Genomic DNA, 21,910 nt, shown 5'->3' with positions numbered 1-21,910 from the left:
TCTGTCTCCATGGTTACCCAGAGCATCCCTGGGTTGCCTGACAGTCACTTCCTGGGCCATGTGTGACTGGCTAGCCCTGTACTTACTGCATGCCCACTTCTACACAGAGAATCATTTCATAGGAACTGCCACTCGTTAAATGACTAATAACAAAAATAACAAATACTTAACTTTGTCTAGTACTTTTCAGTTTTCAAAGGGCTTCGTTTATCACTTCATCCCAGTAAGCCTGTACAGCAGACCAGGCAGGCGTGAATATTTCCATTTTAAAGAAAATGATATTGAAGCTTTGAAAAGTCATGGTACCCTGTGACTTGGGAGAGGGGACTTGAATCCAGGCCTCTCTCCTTGACTCTTATCTCTTCCAGAGCGCCTCAGTAATTGCATTTATGTTGCTAGAAGATATTACACCATATCTTTAGAGCTTTGCCCTTCATAGCCCAGATTTTAATTATTGGGGGCAGTCAGCAGCTCCTGTGTTAAAGAAATTTTTATTTTGGCCCACACTTATTTAAGCTGATTTGGATGCCATCTTGTTCTTTATTTTTTTAAGCCAATCACCGAAGAGAGCATTTTCCCATCCCAGCTTGACCGTACTTGGAACCCAGATACAGCGTCTCAGGGTGAAGAGTGAGAGAAAGTCACCCATTCCAGAAATGGAAAGTGAAACTGACCAGTCCAGTTTCATAGTTTCAGCTGGTCAGAATGCTAAAGGTCTGCAAAAGTGGGGGAAGTTAAATGTCCACTTGGCCTTTCCTGGAAGTGTGATGACTGAGTGGTGGAGAGACGAAAGAAGAATTTTCTTTACAATTTCTTAAGCTCGGTTCTGCTATCAAGAGTTGCCTTCAGCCTCAGTTCTTGGCTGGGGGAAAATGAACTGTGTTGTCGTAGTCTGCCCAAAGAAAGCCCATTTGTCTGTCCTCATATCAGCAAATCCAGATATCTGTGTCTGCTTAGATTAGAATTGATTCCTGAACCAGGAAACCAAGAAGAAGCTGTTTAAAAGCTAGTTATTAATGGCCTCATTACAAACCTGTGTCATGCCATTTGAACGAAATTTACATAGAGAGAGGAAGCACATTTATAAGTGTTGGAAAGAGATGAAGAAAGAGGAAGCTTTCATGGGGGCTGTGGCAGCCCCTGCTTTGTTAGCAACACTGGGGTTTCCTGAACGATGAAACAGGGGCCTGCTGGCCTCCAGCTCTGAGATCCCTGGTGGAGAATTTTCTCCCCAGTGGTGGCCTTTGAAATGTGGTTGTGGACAGTGCGTCTTAAGACTCTTGGTAAACTTGGCCATCGAGCAGCCACACTTACTGGAGCAGCCCCAAAGATCATGGGTCCAGGATAGAATGGGTTTCTATGGAACCTTGTTCCGACGGTGGGGCAGCAGATTTTTTTCCCCAACCCTTTCCAGATTTATCCCAGAGAGTGGTTGAGGGCACCTCAGCCTGTGGCCAGGAAGCAGCTCATACAAGGAAATGATTTCCCCGCTGGCACTGTGTTTCCCAAGAGCAGCTGTTCCTTTGATCTTGGAACTGGAGAGGAGATGGGAGCCTTGAGTTCTTAATGGGGTTCTACCATTAATCCAGAAGCTAATGACCGAGGGCATTGACATCAGTTCATGTCCCTGTGCCCCCAGTTATCCATCTGCAAAAGGAAGGTGGTCATATCTGTCATATGTGCCTGGGGATACCGAAAGAAACAACGAAAACACATTAAAAAGTTATGAGGCACTGGGTGGTGCAAGAGCTCCAAATATCCCTCGGCTTCTCAGTTGAGTATGGAGCGACTCGGCTCTGCTACTCAGAGTTTTTCCTGAAGGTTGAACTTGGGAGAGGGCTGAAGGGCCCCAACCCCAGCTGGGCGGGTGGGAAGGCTGCAGGCAGATTTTTATCATCAGTGGACAAGGGTGAGCCCACACTCATCGGTTGTCATGGCAGCCTCAGCTGTGGGGCTATTTTTATTCAAGCTGAAGAGCAAGTGGGGTGAGTTGGGGAGGGGACGGGAAGAACCATCATCCTTTGCTTTAAAGCTCGACTGAACTGACACTTTGAATAGCTCATTTAGAGCAGCTAGGTGGGGGCTGCATAAAGGTCTTAGCGGCCCTAGGGCTCCGCTCCTCTTGCCCTGTCCTCTTATCCTGAACTTTGAGGACCTTAAGGAGGGCCAGGGGAATTGCCTGGTGAATGAAGGAAAAACGATTGCTTGTCTGTGTGAGCTGGATAAGACTGGGATTGATGTACAGTAGATTGCTGATCCAGAACCCTCTACCAAGTGCTGGGAAGCCATCGATGTGTGGTGAAACCCGGCAGCCTAGGGAATCTGCAGCTAGCACGGACCACTGGATGGCAGAGCAGGTCGGATGTGACAGGTGAGCCAGCCTGTGCGGGGAAGATCAGCAGCATCGACTGCCACAGGAAGTCAGTGTGGACTTATTAGAGGAGCAGATCCATCCTTCCTTCTCCTTTCTACTTCTTTCTCCTTATTTCCAGGGAGGTAGAGAGGCTGCCATGAATTCGTTTCAAGTCTGGGTCAGGGCTCTGTCCATAGGGCTCTCTCTGCCTTACCTTTTTGGCATCATGAGGATGATGATGATGAAGGTGACAAGGACAATGATTGATGTCACTGTAATGGATTCACACTAGCACCACTAGATAATCATCACCTCCCCCCAATACCCCGACCAGTGCCAGGAAGACCCATGGTGGGTAAGAGTCTTGGCATTCCACTGAGTCCTCTTAACATCGTTCTGATTCATGACTGTATATGACTTAAGGGGGTAGCTGGTGACTTGCTGGCTGGGTATACTTACTATGTTTGGGGCTTTTTAAGTGAAAACGGTTAGTTGGACGGGAAATTCAATACCTATTAACCGAGGTGGGTGAAAAGCGGGGAAGAAAGACCCATGGGTGATGACTAAAACGAAAAAGCAGTCTTGATGTTTGTCAGGAAGCTGCGAAGAGGTGGGGTTGTTGAAACTCAAGATCTGAGTCCCTCTCACCTCCCCCCAAGAACCCACATGCTTTTGCAGTGGAACAGAAACTCCTTCATTGGGATCCACACATTTGGAATCTGGGGACAAGGCCAGGATTGAGGTCTCCCTTTGTACTACAGACATAGCACTAGCAATGACACTGATTTTTTAAGCTTATAGCTGGTGTAAACAAGAAAAACAGTAGGAGAAGTATTTTGTCTACTTAAGAACCATTTTTCTGAGCATTTTGTGAACCGTGCTTGTGGTATGCTTTCAGACACTGGGTTAATTATAGCATCTTATTTGCTCATGAAAGCAGGTAGAGCAGGATGTTGGCTTGGTAACACTTTGTTAGCCACTGGTTCATGTTATTTTACAGATTTAAAGGCATTGCTTGCTCAAGGTGTGATGGGTGGTCAGCAGCTCCACTTCTCCATTCTGACTAATATTTAGAAAAGAGCTGACATACTCTGCTTGTGTGTCTGGAATTATTTCAAAAACAAGCAAAGAAAATTCTTAAACTTTCAGAACAGAATGAAGCCATGGTTTGGGAATTCCCTGACAATGCAATGGTTAGGGCTCTGTACTCCCACTGCAGTGGGCCTGGGTTCATTCCTCGTTGGGGAACTAAAATCCTACAAGCCATGTGGCACAACTAAAACAAAAAAAAAAAAACAAGACAAAAAAGGCCTATGGTTTTCACCTATATTTCACAGAATTTCCTTTTTTTCATGAATACTGTTTGCTGACAGGTCTTCATTGTGCAGACCAAACTTGTAACATGGCATTTGGGATTCCTTTCCTGTCCTCCTCTCTCCCATCACCCTCCCTCCCCACTTCACACAGAAGGTGCCTCTCCTCCTTGCTTCCTGTGGTCCACACACATCATTTGCTCTCATGCCTTTGTGTCCTTAAGCTTGCCTTTACCTCTCTCAGGATAGTCTTTCCAGCCCCATGTCCTCATTCTCTGTGCTTTTCAAGGCCCTACTTGTCACATCTTTGGGGAGATCCTTCTTTGATCCTCTAGTGGCCATAAGCTGTTTTATAAATCCCTGCTTGTCCATTTGAAGTTATTCCTGTTCTCTTTTGTCTCTGGAAGGTGGAGAGAACCTGTTTCTCTCCTCTGTGGTCCCTCCACTTTCAGTGAAGCTGAAATGTTCTCACTATGACATTTCCTGGGAGGCCTAGGCTAGGGTTTAAATGTTTGTTATTCATTGAAAGGCATTGGATGTTTGTTGAAGGAATAGAGGAATGAATTACTAGTTATTTTATTAATTTAAATGGAAAATATACTTTTTTCATTAAAAGGGTAATCCCAGCACCCAAATGCTATTTGCTTTGGTTAAAGTAAATTAACTTCTTCATCCTTCAGGAGGTTTTTCTCAACTTCTCTAAACTTCTGTTATGTTTTTTTTATGTGCCAGCACTTTTATAAACAGCTGGAAACCCAACTCACTTTATTTAGTTGTATTTATGGTCTCATGATGCTTCCTGGTAAGACATAGTCCTCTCAGTTGTTTCATGTGGAGCCTTATCTTCCCAGTTCAGGGGCATTTCCTTAAGGCCGATGCTCTCCAGGTGCACTCTTGGGAACTCCTGTGGCATCCTTGTCATGCATATTCAGTGGATACTTGCTTGGTGATTAGGAAGCAAGACTTGGACTTTGAAAAATAGTTTTGTGATTTCATCATCGTGGTTTAAATAGGATGGATGAGAGTCAGAACAGCTGAGAAATTTCCTCCTGATTGGAGAATCTCTGAAAGTTTTTCCAGACCTCAGACAACTCTCTAGACCTCTGCCCCATCTGTGTGGTGGTTAAATTTGGGCCCTGACCCGGGATACAATTGCAGAGGGAACATGGCTCCTTTTTCTTCATGGGCCACACTGCCTAGGTTGTTTGACTATTCATTTTTGCTTTCTTCCAAGAACCTTTGTCTTGTCTAGTCAAGGCTATGGTTTTTCCAGTGGTCATGTATGGATGTGAGAGTTGGACTATAAAGAAAGCCGAGCACTGAAGAACTGATGCTTTTGAATTGTGGTGTTGGAGAAGACTCTTGAGTGTCCCTTGGACTGCAAGGAGATCCAACCAGTCCATCCTAAAGGAGATCAGTCCTGGCTGTTCATTGGTAGGACTGATGTTGAAGCTGAAACTCCAATACTTTGGCCACCTGATGCAAAGAGCTTACTCTTTTGAAAAGACCCTGATGCTGGGAAAGATTGAGGGCAGGAGGAGAAGGGGGCGACAGAGGATGAGATGGTTGGATGACATCACCGACTCAATGGACATGGGTTTGGGTGGACTCTGGGAGTTGGTGATGGACAGGGAGGCCTGGCGTGCTGAGGTTCATGGGGTCGCAAATAATCAGACATGACTGAGCGACTGAACAGAACTGAACTGAAGAACTTTAAATCTTCTTCATTCTTTCTTTCATCAGACAGAGTGGAATCCTGAGCACAAAGTGATGGTGTCCTACTTCATATCAGCAAAGAGGCACCCATGAGCCCCTGACTTGCCCCGACGACCACCTCTATTTCGTCCCATCTTTCAGCTTGATTGGTAGAAAGCTCTTAATTCTCAGCTGAAATTTATCTCCTTAATTTCCTTCTTTTTTCACTTTCTTTTTCCTTGTCATCTAAAACTTGGAGAAAATAATTTGGCATGTTTATGCTACAGGCCTTTTTCCTGCTTTCCCAGCTTTGCTTTACCTCATTCTAAAATTCACTAATAAATTTAATTTGACAAAATGAAAGCAGTATATCATAATTCAGGCTTTCCTAAACTTTGGTCATTTGAGAATCCTCAACATGGTTTTTTTTTTTTTTAAACACCTTTTTGAGATATAAATTATATGCCATATAATTTATCCATATGCTGCTGCTGCTGCTAAGTCACTACAGTCGTGTCTGACTCTGTGCGACCCCATAGACGGCAGCCCACTAGGCTCCCCCGTCCATGGGATTCTCCAGGCAAGAACACTGGAGTGGGTTGCCATTTCCTTCTCCAATGCATGAAAGTGAAAAGTGAAAGTGAGGTTGCTCAGTCGTGTCCAACTCTTAGCAACCCCATGGACTCTAGCCTACCAGGCTCCTCCATCCTTGGGATTTTCCAGGCAAGAGTACTGGGGTGGGGTGCCATTGCCTTCTCCAAATTTATCCATATAGAGTGTGCAATTCAGTGATTTGTGGATATATTGCACTATCAATTTTTTTAAATTGTGACAGTATATATAACATAATATTTTCCATTTTAACCAATTTAAAATTACAATTTGGCAGCATTAATTACATTCACAATATGCAACCATTACCAGTATCTATTTCCAGATTTTTTCATGGTACTTTTAACAATACTTTCTTTAAGTCAATTCCTGTTTTTTCATGTAAATAAATTTATTTTAAAAGGAAAGTTTGCTGCTGTAAATTAAAAACCAATATCTCTGGATAGAGACAAGGTAACTATAAAAATAAAGACAATAAAAACAGAACAGTGATATTAAATTCTACTATACACTAATGCCTGCAGAAGCCGATGGGCTTAGTGCCTTGTTCTCTCCACGGCTCAGAGGGAGGTAAGCATGTTAAGGAGAAGTTAAAGGCATCCTCTTACCAAATTGAGCCTTTCTTGATATAAGTGAGACTGAGAGGGTTGGAAGGGGACTGCTTTCTTACATGTGGCTCACTGTCAGCGCATGTTTGCTGTACACTTTGAAATCATCCTCTGTGTACTGGTCACATGGTCCCCAGAGTGGGAAACACTATCAGAGTGCATGAGAGCATGGATCTGGGGGTTAACTTTCTATACAGCACGCACTGTGTGACTTGGACAATTTATTTCAATTTGGGTGCCCTAGTTTTTCATCTGTGAAATGGGCAGAATTATTCTAATCTATTAGTTGTGATCAAATAGAATCATTGATGTCAAGGGTTTTGCCTGGTTCCTGGCCTATAGTAAATGCTCAGCAATGGCATTTGTGGTCGTTTTGAAGAATGATACTTGTTTATGGTGGGGTTTCTTGGTGGCTCAGTGGTCAATGAACCTGCCTGCCAATGCAGGAGACATAGGTTTGATCCCTGGGTCAGGAAGGGCCCCTGGAGAAGGAAATGGCAACCTACTCCAATATTCTTGCCTTGGAAATCCCATGGTCAGAGGAGCCTGGCAGCAACAGTCCACAGGGTCTCAAAGAGTCAGACACACTTTTTGACCAAACAACAACCACCTGCCTATGGTACTTTCCCCAAAGCTTAGCATGCCTTTACAAGAGAAGTGAGCTTGTATATTCCAAGAGGGGAGTGGGGAGAAAATGTTTTAAGATCAGCAAACATCCTTCTCTGGCCGTCTTCACCCTTCCTGTCCCTCAGACTATTAAAAAATTGTCCCGATGGAGTGCCAGACAATGTACAGGAAAGAAGCAGTCAGCCTTGTGGTCTGAAAACTTGTTTGGAAACTGAGACTGTGCAGCTTCGGGCAGAGGCCCCTGGAGCACACGGAACCCTGACTGGTGCAGCTGGAATTCAGTGTCCTCTGACTTAAACTCTATCCTTGGGATGTGCCTGTTGGCCTTGGTGGTGGGTCATGACACACCTAGCCAAGGCAGCATCATTCAGAACAAGGCAGGATCACCAGGTGTTGGTGAACAAAAGCCCACGTCATGTCTCTTGAGCCACAGTCAGAACCTCAGACCGGGAGTAACGAGTGATGCTGCTTCCTGCCCTCGTCCACATCCAGAGAAGGCAGGGCACAGCCACCTCCGGGCAAACGCCCACGTTCCCCCTTGCTTACCTGTGGCACAGCCTGGGCTGGGTTCCTTCAACCCTTCAGGCACAGTGTTTCCATCTGTAAAATAGGTTGTTGATTTCTATCTCACAGGATGGACGTAAGAATTAAATGAGATTGTCTAGTAAGGCAGTCACCACGATATTCAATGAATGATAACTTTTATTGTTATCATTGTTAGTAATATTGAGTCCGTCACTCAGCCCTCTTATTAAAATATTGAGTAAATGGTAACTTTTATTGTTATCAATATTAGTAATAGTCACCAGCCTTCTTACCTAGTATGAGCTTGTCCAGGTGGCTTGGTGTGATTCCAAGTACATAAAGTGAAAGTGAAAGTTAGTTGCTCAGTCATGTCCAACTCTTTGCGACCCTTTGAACTGTAGCCTGCCAGGCTCCTCTGTCTATGGAATTATCCAGGCAAGAATACTGGAGTGGGGAGCTAGCTATTCCCTTCTCTCGAGGATCTTGCTGACCCAGGGTTCGAAACCCAGTCTCCTGCATTGCAGGCAGATTCTTTACCATCTGAACCACCAGGAAAGCCCCAGATCCAAATACACACACATACTCAATTCATTTAAAGTTAATAGTTTCTTTAGACTCAAATAAAGTTAAATAACTATTTAATTTCCTTATAAAGGAAAAAAAATTATGAACCTTCAGTGTGATAAGTTATTTTGATGTTGTTCAAATATGTATAAACATATTCAACTCCTAATGCTTATTGTTCTTTCCCAACTCCAAAAGCAAAACAAATGAACCAGATTTACACAGTACATGTGTGAAATAAATACAGGGCATATTTTGTTGTTGTTGTTGTCATAGATCATGGTCACTTTCTGAAACAGCATCATGAACGTGACATGAGGCTCTGGTGCTTGCTGATTCTGTCAAAGGATTCTGTACAACTCCCCTGTATTATTGGGGGACTTATCTCCCACCGCATTACTCAATGTGAAGTGGTGTGTGGAGAAACCTTCTTGTGTTCACTTGGCACAAATGCCTCATGTATGTGTCATCCTGCCCCCTGTCTTCTTTCCTCATTAGCCCCTGACAGTCAGCTTAGCATGACCTAGCTGCAAAATGATTACACACACACACACACACACACACACACACACACGCATGCACACACGGATACCACAATCCTGTGGCTGGGTCCAATTGTTAACTATTATTTTAATATCTGTTTATTGCTTGTACCAGGTCTTAGTTGTGGCATGTGGGATCTTTGATCTTCATTGTGGCATGCAGGATCTTTAGTTGTGGCATGTGGGACCTAGTTCCCTGACGAGGGAGTCCTCTGCATTGGGAATGCAGTCTTAGCCACTGGACCGCCAGGGAACCATTTATAATATGGTCACCTGGATAATCTGGAATGTCTTGGCATCACATTTTAAAGGCACTGTCATCTAAATGAAAAGCCCAAGCACTAATTCTCATAAGGACTGTATCTGAGGACTTTTGTCAGATACCAGGTTTGAGAAACATTGATTCACACCCTACCTAGATCCCCAAAATGTTTGAAGCAACCTCCAAAATTAAACACAATATAAAAAAGAGAAATGGCAAGAGCAAGACCTGGATGAAAGTGTTAACAGTGGTTAAGAACCAGAATGGAAACTGAGCTACGTGGCAGCAAGGGCAGAAAACGAAACACACCATGTTAGCTTGTGCTGATGAGAGAAAGCAGGCAAGTTCTCTGGAGAGGCAGACTTTCTGACACTGAATTCGAGGAGTGTTTTGCCACATGGTCCTTAATAGATAAGCTAGACACACAAAGTATTTTTCTATAATTTTTCCATGGTTTCTCCAGGCCTCATAAAAGCTGAGAGGAATATTGTTAAATTTTAAAGCAATAAGGACACTATTTTTGGTGTTAGTTCTGGAAGGTCTTGTAGGTCTTCATAGAACTGTTCAACTTCAGCTTCTTTGGCATTAGTGGTTCGGGCATAGACTTGGATTACTGTGTGTTGAATGATTTGCCTTGGAAACGAACCGAGATCATTCTGTCATTTTTGATACTGCATCAAAGTACTGCATTTCAGACTCTTGTTGACTATAAGGGCTAGTCCATTTTCTTCTAAGGGATTCTTGCCCACAGTAGTAGATACAAAGGTCATCTGAATTAAATTTGCCCATTCCCACCCATTTTGGTTCACTGATTCCCAAAATGTTGAAGTTCATAAACTCCAGGAGACAGTGAAGGACAGGGAAGCCTGGCATGCTGCAGTCCATGGGGTCGCAAAGAGTCAGATAGGACTTAGTGATTGAACAAGGATACTATTGGTGTTTTGATAATATTTTAACTGGGAGGATCCTTGGGGTTTTCAGTGTTTTGTTTTCACTCAAAAATTTATTTATTTGAGTCTCAGGACAGTAAGGATAGTATTATTGTCAATGTGGGGAGGGAGTGAGAGGAATTTACATGTGTAAGTGGGAAACTTCGGTGCCATCTCATTCTTTCAGGTGGGTTTTGATGGTGCTTTTGTCTGGGTTGGTATTTCCTTCAAAGGAAACTCTGAATCTGCTGAAGTGGTTGGACCCTGACCCAGTGTACAGTGGGCTGGGAAGAGGCCGATGTGGCTGAAGAAATGAAAGTGATTCTCAACTGGCACCACTGGAACTGCCCTGCAGAGTGAATGGCATCCTGCCTGACTTCTTGAAATGAATTAGCCTCCAGTAGCTCATTCATTTCAGGTGACTAAATGAATAGACCTACTAGAAGGAGTTGTTTCTAGGGCTGACCTGAACACTGGAGAATATCTGCAACATGCTCTACTATTAGGACCAATCTCATCATAAATGATGCCAAACTGATGAAGTGATTAGTCAAAAGACTTAGCTGCTACTTTTCTCTCTGCCCATCTTCACCTCTCCCCATTATCAAAGTGTTTTCTCACTGTGGAGAATATGAAAATGTATGAATGGTTGGAAGGTAGAAAAGATGGAGGGAAGGGTCATGCACAGTTTATCCACACATTTTCTTTTTAAAAAAATTTATTTTAATTGGAAGCTAATTACTTTGCAATATTGTGGTGGTTTTTGCCATACATTGGCACGAATCAGCCACAGTATCCACACTTGTTTTTTCCTTCTGACTTTTTTTTTCTTTTTCAATTTTTGGTTGCGCTGTGTCTTCGTTGCTGTGTGAGAGCTTTCTCTAGTTGCAGAGAGAAGAGGCTACTCTCTAGTTGCAGTGTGAGGGCTTATCATTGCGGTGGCTTCTCCCACTGCAGGGCATAGGCCCTATAACATGCAGGCTTGAGTCGTTGCAGCCAGACTCAGTAGTTGGGGCACACCATCCCAGTTGAAGGGCTTCCCTGGTGGCTCAGATGGTACAAAGCGTCTGCCTACAATGCGGGAAACCCGGTTCATTCCCTGGGTTGGGAAGATCCCCTGGAGAAGGAAATGGCAGCCTACACCAGTACTCTTGCCTGGCAAATCCCATGGATGGGGGAGCAATATTCCTGGACCAGGGATTGAATCTGCGTCCCCTGCAATGGCAGGCAGATTCCCACCCACTGTACCACAGGGGAAGTCCTCTTCTGATGTTTTAAAATGCATTTTCCTTTATATAACTGGTATCTTATACTCTGAGATGTATGATTTTATATTCTGTTTTTTTTCGCTTAGCCATGTCATAAACTTTTACATAAAATAATATTTAAAGTGAAATATACTTTTAATATTCTTTTATCGGGTTGTTCTTTGTTTCTCAGAGATGCAAAGAATGATTTAGCAGACATCTTGGCTCATTATCTTTGTCTACATTTTGAACATTTATTTCCCTACCTTAAGAGAGATTTCTAGAAGTAGAGTTGTGTGGCCAAGGACACGAACATTGTAAAGACTTGCTCTCTTGGTCACATGGCTTTCCGGAAAGAGTGTGCCAGTTTATACTTTCTTCAGCAACCAGTAAGAGTACCTGTCCTACCTCACCTTCAAATATTTCTTAATTGGAAAAAGGTAAAATAGCAGTATATTATTTTTATTTGCATTTCCATGATGATTAGTGATAATGAATGATTTAATTTTTCTGAATAGGGAGGTAAGTTTTGTTTCTTCCTTTGTGAATCATCTACTTATTTGGCTTTGGGTATCTTTAAAGAGATTTCTATGATCTCTTCATATATTAAGGAGATTGTTCCCTTGGCCTATTTGTTTCAAATTTTCAACCAGTTTGTGGTTTGCCATTGAATTTTTGGTAACAGCTTTATTGATATATAATTCACATAGCAAACAATTTACCTGTTTAGATTATACAATTCTGTGATCTTCTTTGTATCTTCACAGACCAGTTCAACTGTCACTATGATCAATTCTAAAATATTTTTATCACCTCAAAAAGAAACTTCATACCTCTTAGCTGTTATCTCCCAGCCTCCCCACCCCTTCCCAAGAATCTCCAGCCCTAAGCAATTACTATTTTCTGTTTCTATGGATGTGATGATTCTAGACATATCGTATGTTTGAAATCATGTAATGTGTGATCTTTTGTGGCTGGCTTCTTTCACTCAGCATAACGTTTTCAACATTCATCTATGTTGTAATATGTATTAGCATTTTATTCTTTTTTGTGGTGAATAATTTGTCAATCCATTCATCAAAGAATGGGTAATTGGGTTGTTTCCACCTTTGACTATTATGACTAATGCTGCTAAAGCATTACAATTTTATTTTTAATTAAATTTGTTTACCTAAGTTTTAAATTAATGTCATCAACGCTATTGCTTGTTTCAATTGTATTTCTTCAATTGTTTTTAAGATAAACAAATCTTTTCTTAAAACAAAGATAAAATTTTCACCCACGTTTTAATATACTTTTATCTTTTAAAATTTGTTTTATTGTTCATTTCCATCTGTAATCCATCTAAATTTTCTTTTGGAGTGTATGAGAATTAAGATTCTAAACAGTCTCTCTGTCTCTCTATGTCCATCCCATATAGCTAAATTTTTTCAGTACCGCCTGCTGAGTCATCCTTTTCACCAAACATTTTCTTTATTCTGTACTGATTTTTAGTGCTTTCCTTATTACATATTTAGGTGTTTTTGTTTTTTATTTTTTTGGCAGTTCAATAACTTTTGGACAATCAGCAGTTAATTTTCATCCACATTAACTGTAGATTTTTGAAAGTTGTGACAGGCACATAGGTAACCAATGTGTGGTTTGTTCAGTGAATGTTTTCTGACAAGTGCACACAACTAGGGTATGGGACATTCCTTATTCCTTTGGCCCAGACAGGGTTGTTGAGCCTTATGTCAATGTGCACACTTAGGGTTCCCATCTCCTTCGTGGCAAATTTCTAGATTTCTCTGAGTGCCCAAGGGGCACACTTCTTGAAACCCACTCCAAGGATGAGCTTGTGAATGTTAACAGTGTATTCTTTGGGCACTCCTTTGATGGCAGATCGGCCCTTCTTCTCGCCACCCTTCTTTGTGGGAGCCATCCTGCAGGGGTGGGGTTGGAAAGAGAGTGCAAGGGATTGTCACATACTAAGTTTTTGTGAGGATGAAACTTGGTTTGGGAGTTGTCTATTGTATTTAATTGCTCTGTTAAATTTTTTTATACATTTAATATAAAATAAGACTTATCTTTTATTGTTTTTGTAAACTTTAGTAGAAGACAGAAAACCTATATAAATGGAATTTTTCTAGATAGGAAACACTGTGGCAACTACAATTTAAAATTCAGCACAGGAAAGGTGTGTGACCTGTACTTTACATTTTATTTGAAAGTCAGAAAAATTTGTGATTATTGTTTTAGTCAAATTTTCTACTTACTTTGAAATAGTTTTGATAGTTTATATATTTTCTGTAAAAATTGTATTGAAATTTAAAAAAAACTATTAGCAACAAGTTTTCACATCAGTATATTTCTAAAATTTTCTCCATATTTGTTGTTATCATCTCTTTCTTGTTTGGCTTATTTCTATTTCTCTATTCTTTTCTTGATTTTATTTATTAGAGCTTTAATTCTTTGGCCAGCCAACTAACTGGGTCAGCAATTTGGGAGAAATGAAGAGATTTTCTTTTTTGAAGCAATAGACCGTACCGTGAGTCTATCCTAAGGCAATTATATCTGTACAATAAATTAGAATAGGTAGTTGGCAAAAGTTGGTACCCACTCAGGGTAGTATCTAAACAATTCTAGATCCATAAGTAGTTCCAGGGAGTTTCTTGCAGTTTTAAGTGACTGGTGAATGTGGTAAGTCAATGAGGTTATTTTCTCATCCAGGAAGAACCATAGAAATGAAAAACTGACATGTTTAGGCATCGCATGATACAAAACTAAAGCTTGATGTGGTGTTACATAGTTATTAACAGGAAGAATATTAATTGTCCCTGATTTTTTGGCTCTTTCTTTCACAAGTTCCCGTGGTGGGTGGGAGTGTACCTGGGTAGCATGTGTAGTTCTGTTCATGGGGATGGGCCCTGGCCATTTTAATAGTGACCAGTCAAGCAGAAGGGCTTCCCTCATAGTTCAGTTGGTAAAGAATCTGCCTGCAATGCAGGAGACCTCAGTTCAATTTCTGGGTCAGGAAGATCCGCTGGAGCAGGGATAGGCTGCCCACACCAGTATTCTTGCACTTCCCTTGTGGCTCAGCTGGTAAAGAATCTGCCTGCAATGCAGGAGACCTGTATTTGATCTCTGGGTTGGGAAGATCCCGTGGAGAAGGGAAAGGCTACACACTCCAGTACTCCGGCCTCGAGAATTCCATGGATATTATAGTTCATGGGGTCGCAAAGAGTAGGACAGAACTAAGCAAATTTCACTTTTCACTTTCAAGGAGAAAATGTTGTGGAGAAGGGCAGATCCGGTGGAGAAAATATCAGCCTTCCCTTAATCTGGCTTGGATGGCACGGAGGTGGGGAGACTACTGCACTTAGCCTGTGTGCAGGGGTCGAGGGGCACTGGTCATTAGCCTTGAGTGACAGGGGTCAGTAGGCCTGAAAGGAAAGGAGAGATAGAGGAGACTGTGGCTCTGGCGCAGAGTGAGAAACAGTATCTGTCTCCTTGGGACTCAGCACTAACTTCTGCCCAGATTCCCATTGTGCTAACAAGGTCAGAGACCAGGCTGCACTCAGCCCCGCCTTTTGGACTAGTGCGTCTTGGATGAAATCGGTACCTGCCTGACTGTCCATCACACACTGGACCAGTGTGTAGACATCTGTCAGAACACATGTCAGGCTCCAGGACAAAACCCCTGCCCAAGGCTATGGAGCTTTTCACTTGCATATCTGGGAGGCCTTGGGCCCTCCCCTGGCCTGGGCAGGTTCTGGAGACCCTTGACTCACAGTTACGGCCCTAGGACAAGGTGGTGATTGGTTCCCCACACCTGCTCTGGCACCTCAGCCTTCATAGTGGTGGGAGCACAGCCCTCCCCTGGCATGACCTGGGATCTAGAGAGCAAGCCTGTGTTACAGCTTTCTTTGGGGACATATCTGCCTGATCTGCCACCCCAGCTTTCTCCCAGGATGTATGTCACTCCTTCTATGGGAGGCCAGCCTGCCGGAATCAGCCAAATTAACTTCTCTCCAGCCTTTCTAGAAGATGGGCTCTCTGAAGGCAGGATGGGTGTTTGGTTCACACTCGTGTTCTTGCAGCACCTGGCACAGTTGGCTGGCTCTGTTGGTGGTTTAGAAATGGAGAAGAACAAGCCTGAGGAAGGGACTAGATGGACTTTCCTGTTCCTTGCAGCTGTTCTTAACCATTTTGTTCCTCTTTGAGGATCTGATGAAGCTCTGGACTATCTCCAGGGAAGTTTAGGCAAACACACACACACATGCACACACACAGACACACAGAGAATCTTGCACACAGGCATCCTGTCAGTTGTTGATCCCTGGTTAAGAGTCCCTGCTTTAGAGCTCTGGTAGGTTGCAAGTACCCCCATGTCAGCATCATCTCACTCCATGCCATGCTCTATCTGCACACCCCTGCTCACCTGCTCCAAATCTGAGCACGCTCCAGTCTTCCCATGGCAGGGGTGTTGGCTGTGGTACTGATTTGGGACCCAGTGACTCTCTATGACTCTCTAAGGTTTGTTGAAAGTGATTGCCTTTTACCATTGCCCTGGAGGGAGTAGGCTGGCTAGCCATGACCTTGAGGAATAGTGACTTCCTGGAAAGCACAGGTTTTACCTGATGTTCAAAAGATGGCCTTTAAGTGGACAGCCTAGTCTTGACACCCCTTCCATTGAGGAGAAGGGGCCTCTTTCCTCAGTCATCAAAGCCAGCCCTGCAAGAAGTCCAGAGGTGAAGCCTGCATAAGTCTGTTGTTTGCGACCAGACCTGCCGGCCTCAGACAGCAGCCTGCCCCAGACGTCTTGGCCTTCCTCTCCTCCATCATCTTCCTGCCGTCACCCTATCCTCGTGGCCCCCATGGGGGTTGACTTTTCCCCAAGAGGTCCTCTTTCATGATTTCCTGAGTCACTCCCTTCAGCTTGTATTTGTTTGACATTCGGAGCCATTTCCTATTTGGTAACATTTGGGGTTTTAATGGGGGTGGGACATGCCCAGCTCCGCTTCCTTTTCTTTCCATTCAGCTGTGTTCTCTGTGCCGTAGATTCTGGCTGCGACTCAGTCACTGACACCGAGACTGAGGACGAGAAGGTCCTTCCCTACTCAAAGCAGCAGAGCCTGCCGCCGCCGGAGACTCCGCCTGGGAACCTGATGGTGGTGCAGCCGGAGCGCATCCGCTGTGGGGTAGGCACCTCTGGGGCTGGTGGATGGATGTTGGAGCGCGGGCTTCGGGGCTTTTCAGTGGATGTAGTAAAGGGAGCGGTATTCTCCTGTCACACCTTTGTGTAATCCCAGCTTTCTTGTAGGGCTTCCATATACATTAGCCACCCTGGGACCCCCAGGGCCTGGGCCCTGGACATGCCTCACTCCTTTAAGTCAAAGGGAGAAGAGCCCAGGAATGTATGTGTCATCAATTCAAGACATTAAGTTCATGAGACAAAAACTTAGAATGTGTTGAAGACCAGCAGACATGAACATTACAATACACTATACGCCAACCCTGGAGTTAGAGGCCTGGGTCTGGTCCTTCCAGCCCAGTGCTGGGCATTTTGACAGCTTGCTTTTCTGTCAGCTGGCTCCTTGTATGGCCCCAAAGTGCCTCAAAGCTTGATGGCTGAAGCTTGCTGGCCAGTATCACTTGCAAAAGGAAGAAGCTTAACGCCTGAGTTGCTGCTGCTAAGTCGCTTCAGTCATGTCCGACTCTGTGCAACCCCAAAGATGGCAGCCCACCAGGCTCCCCTGTCCCTGGGATTCTCCAGGCAAGAACTCTGGAGTGGGTCGCCATTTCCTTCTCCAATGCATGAAAGTGAAAAGTGAAAGTGAAGTCGCTCAGTCATGTCTGACTCTTCGCCACCCCGTGGACTGCAGCCTACCAGGCTCCTCCGTCCATGGGATTTTCCAGGCAAGAGTACTGGAGTGGGGTGCCATTGCCTTCTCCGTAATGCCTGAGCATAACATGACTAACATTTTCAGGGGTAGGACCCACGTTAAGAGATGATTTGAATGTGATAACCAACTGATGAGCCACTGTCATTTGAATACTACCACAGTATTGATAGTTTTTCATTATTTTTCCTTTTCTGATGAAAAATGTGTAATATTTGGTTCAGAGCAGTGAAATGCTTTCTTGTGGGTAGGAGCCTGTGCTAGGTTTGCCACTGTGGTCTCCTGGAGGCAAGAGGGCGGAAGGGCCATGGAAATGGGAAGTCTTAGCTTCTCTGCACTTGTGAGTGGCTTTCTGTGCAGCCTGAGACCTCAAGGCATTGGGCAAGGATGCCCTCCATGGGGGTTGCAAGCTGCTTCTTCAGACTGGATTGAACTCATAGATGTGTTTGGTTTGAGCTGCTCAGTGTTTTAAAAATTAGGCATGAAAATCTGTTTCCAGCTTCCTTTGGATCAGAATTTGGTAACAACCAGGTCTGAGATGAGCAGCTGGGCCATTAGATGCATCCCTGGTTCTCATCAGTCCCTTTTTTTTGGTACCCGCTTCACTCCTTTTCCTGATCAGCCAGGCTTTATGGTGGGCATGCAGTTTCTAGTCTCCCTATACTCTTTCCTGCCTTCCCCACGCCCCTCTCATCCTGACATCAGGCTGCAGACTGAGGAGGGTTTGGAACTGAAGATTAATACCCCACTCATACCTCCCTGGTTTTCCAGGCTTTGGCTCCTTCTCCTGTGCTGGCTCCCACTGACCCAGGATTCTCTCTGCTGCCTGCTCCAGGTCTCTGGATCCTGGGGCAGCTGAGCTGGAGTTGGGTCATGACTGTCAAGGGGGAAACACACTCATTTTCACTGGCTTCCCACCCTCCTTAGGAGAAGGAGCAGGTTGGACAGGGCTGGACCCACAGTGAGAGACAGGTTCACCACAAACACACTCACATTCACCCTTAGCAGCCTCTGTGAGCCAGGACCACAGCCCCCCTCCCAGCTGCTCTGGAATCAAGAGTGGCCCTCATCACAAAGGCCTACTCTAAAAGCTTGATAGCAGAATTTTACAATGAACTTCTGGGGATTAGCTATGGCCAGAAATTTCTCCTTTTCCCCTGTTTTTTGGACAGCGTGTCTTTTCTAGTTCAATGTCTTAAGAACTTAACCAGGATAACCATCACAGTAAAATAGATAATTCCATCTGGCAGGTTTGACAAGAGATCTCAAAACAATATAAAACTGCACTCAGGTTGCTCAATGCCTTGGGGAAATTAATCCTCCAATCAGTTATTTTTCTCCATCTGAGAAGAGCATAAATTCCAAAACTCAAGAAGCCTTCTGTAAATCAGTGCCTCTTGCTCTGTAAGGCTGACTCACCCAGGGGTCATGGTAAAATGCAGACTCTGGTGTGGTGTCTGGTGGGTCCAGGCAGGGCTTGAGATTCTGTGTTTCTAACAAGCTTCCACAGATACCAATGCTGCTGGTCCCTTGGCCTCAGTTTGGGTACCAAGGCTGATCTAGAATCAGTTCAGTTCAGTTTCTCAGTCATGTCTGAGTCTTTGCCACCCCATGGACTGCAGCACCCCAGGCTTCCCTATCCATCACCAGCTCCCAGAGCTTGCTCAAATGCATGTCCATCGCGTCGGTGATGCCATCCAACCATCTCATCCTCTGTCGTCCCCTTCTCCTCCCACCTTCAATCTTTCCCAGCATCAGGGTCTTTTCCAGTAGTTGTGTATGGATGTGAGAGTTGGACTATAAAGAAAGCTGAGTGCTGAAAAACTGATGCTTTTGAACTGTGGTGTTGGAGAAGACTCTTGAGAGTCCCTTGGACTGCAGGGAGATCCAAGCAGTCCATCCTAAAGGAAATCAGTCCTGAATATTCTTTGGAAGGACTAATGCTGAAACTGAAACTCCAATACTTTGGCCACCTGATGCGAAGAACTGACTCATTAGAAAAGACCCTGATCTAGAATACTGCTTCTCAAACTATCTGTGGTGAAGAACATTTTAAAAATGTTGTTCTTTCAAGTTTCCAATTCTGCCACAGACCAATACTTTTATAATACAACAAAAAAGAAATGCTATAAAAAAGTAAATGAATAGACGTATAAAATACCAGCCCCAGGTCTTAAAATTATTATTGGGTTTGACAGACATAAGATGATCAAATTGCTATTAAGGGTTATAAATGTTCACTCTTGGGCTTTGTAACTGGTCTTTTGGGACCTGTGGCAAGCAGTCACTGCCTGGCACTGGACTGTAGACCCCACCCCGCTCTGGAGCAGCTTCACTGGGGAGAGCTGGGGCTCCAAAAACCAGGGAGAAGGAACAATGACTGGTCTCCCATTCCAGGCAGAAACCACTGTCTATGTCATCGTGAGATGTAAGTTGGATGAGAAGGTGACAACAGAAGCCGAATTTTCTCGTGAGGATTCTCCCTCAATAAGGGTGGAAGCCAAGCTGGAGAATGAGTACACTGTTTCCGTGAAAGCTCCCAGTAAGTAGCCCCATTGACCTCCAGAAATTAGGCCTCGTGTGAAGAGGTCCCTTCTTTCTTTACCTTGTTGACAGCTGTCTTTATCAGTCATTGAGAAAAGTGACAACCAAGATTTGGGTTTGTTGTTATATTCTCTTGAAAGGAAAAAGAAGTTGTAGAAGCATACATGTATGATGGGAGGAAATGGATATATTACAATGTTTACAAAGTTAATGTATTAACATTTTTTTAAATTAGAGAAAAATAGGAGAAGTAGGGATAAAGTCATCTGACACCCTGTCACTGGGTCTTCTTTGCCTTTGTTCCTAATTTTTAAAAGCATATTTGTTCCAATAGCATCTAGTACCTTATATTCTGATTTTCTTTATGTAATCTTAATTTATCCTGTCTCCATCCTTTTACCACTGTACTATTACATGGACTTTGAAACTCTCAATTTTATAATTTTTTTTCTATTACAAAAGTAATGTGTGCTCAATATAGAAAACTTGGAGAATACAGTAACCATAAAAGAAAGTAGGTGGAAAATTACCCATATGCCCCCAAAGGAAATCACTGGTTTCTGTATTTTCCCACATCTGTGTACATAACTTTGTTTTGCAACTAACTATCATTACCTGAAAATACACTGTGAATATTTTCCCATGTTAATAAATATTCTTTTGACAAAATGATGCTTAATGGTTGCAAGGTAATCCAATGTGTAGATGTACCATAATTTATAAAACTAGCCCCTTAAATTGTACCTATATCTTAAAATCATAATTTTTAAAGCTATATAACACTCAGCTGAATAGAAATATCTTTTAATTTTCATTTCCTCATTATTGCCTATTTATGTCATTTTTGATTTCTTATTGTCTTCTTGTTATTTTAAGTGATGATGTATTGAGCCTCTTTATGCATGCAGGTTAGTGTCCTCGAGATGGAATTCCTGAAACACTGGGCGTTTTTAAGGGTCCTGAAAGATGATGCTTAGTGGCTTTAAGCGATATTACTACTGTCAAGTTTATCTGCTATCTCATCACCAACACTAGGCCTTGTCACTTTGAATATTTTTGCTAGTTTAATATTGTTTCTAAAAAGTAGTCCATGGTTTTAATTTGCCTTTCTCTGGTTACTAGCGAGGTTAAGTATTTTTCCATGTTCTCTACGTGTCACATTTCCTCTTTTGTGAATCGAATCTTTGTGGTTGGTGTATTTTTAATTTTTTCTTTCCCCCTCAAAACCCCTTCCTGTGGTGTAGCAGAGAGAGCCCTCCGGGAGAGCGCACAGTAGTGACGGCCGCACAGCGAGCGAATCAGTTCTACTGGCGTGATGGGTGAAGTGCGGAGTCCCACCGCCAGCATCCCCCCGCCTCCGGTGGCCACTGGCCAGCATCTCCCCCGCCTCTGGTGGCCACTGGCCAGCATCTCCCCCGCCTCTGGTGGCCACTGGCCAGCATCTCCCCCGCCTCTGGTGGCCACCAGCCTTTACATAAAGTGCTTTAAATCCAGCTCTTCTTCCTGTCTATTGTGACTCGGGGCCTGCAGTAGTGAGTAAAGCAGATGGCAATCTTCGAAAAGTTAAGTTGCAGACCCAGTGCGGATAATCCCTCTGACCCAGAGCTCTCCTGTGTGTTAGTCTGCCCACTGCTTCTTCTGCTCTGTCCCTCACTTCCCAACCCTACAGTTCACCTCCAAGCCCTTTCTTCCAGTCCCCAATTCATTTCTTCACTGTTTAAGTAATCCAGGAAGACTTTCCCCTGTACTCTTATTAAAAAAAAAAAAACCCCAACAGTTTTTTAGTATCTTTTCTTCCATCCAGACCTTTCATCTGGGAATGCTTCTCTGAAGATATATTCCGGGGACTTAGTGGTATGTGACACCATTATCAGCTATTATACTGACATGGAGGAAATTGGGAATTTATTGTCCAATGCTGCAAATCCTGTGGAGTTCATGTGTCAGGTAAGGACGATGAAAGGACCCCAGAGTTTTCTGTACCTATAGTTTCTGCTCATGGTTCACAATCTGAAATCTGTTGGGTGGGAGATTGTTGTTGTTCAGTTGCTCAGTTGGACTGTGGCACGCCAGACTTCCCTGTCCTTCACCATCTCCCAGAACTTGCTCAAACTCATGTCCATTGAGTCGGTGATGCCATCCAACCACCTCATCCTCCGTCGTCCCCTTCTCCTCCTGACCTCAGTCTTTCCCAGCATCAGGGTCTT

At 43.7% G+C, this 21,910-nt stretch overlaps 1 protein-coding gene and 1 pseudogene across 1 annotated transcript in view; one reads left to right on the top strand and one right to left on the bottom strand.

The window, feature by feature from the left end:
* Positions 1-21,910, top strand: part of PIK3AP1 (phosphoinositide-3-kinase adaptor protein 1) — a 115,236-nt gene that overhangs the window by 40,594 nt on the left and 52,732 nt on the right. Inside the window, exons 3-5 of the mRNA XM_070469955.1 lie at positions 16,318-16,457; positions 19,557-19,701; positions 21,508-21,650. Coding sequence (XP_070326056.1) covers positions 16,318-16,457; positions 19,557-19,701; positions 21,508-21,650 — 428 coding nt within the window. The remainder of the gene's footprint in view (positions 1-16,317; positions 16,458-19,556; positions 19,702-21,507; positions 21,651-21,910) is intronic.
* On the bottom strand, positions 12,842-13,198 carry LOC110132552 (large ribosomal subunit protein eL31-like; annotated as a pseudogene).

This window comes from Odocoileus virginianus, chromosome 7, assembly GCF_023699985.2.
Source record: "Odocoileus virginianus isolate 20LAN1187 ecotype Illinois chromosome 7, Ovbor_1.2, whole genome shotgun sequence".
Taxonomy (NCBI): domain Eukaryota; kingdom Metazoa; phylum Chordata; class Mammalia; order Artiodactyla; family Cervidae; genus Odocoileus; species Odocoileus virginianus.
The sequence above is the reverse complement of the archived record's forward strand: the minus strand, read 5'-3'. Positions and strand labels throughout refer to the sequence as shown.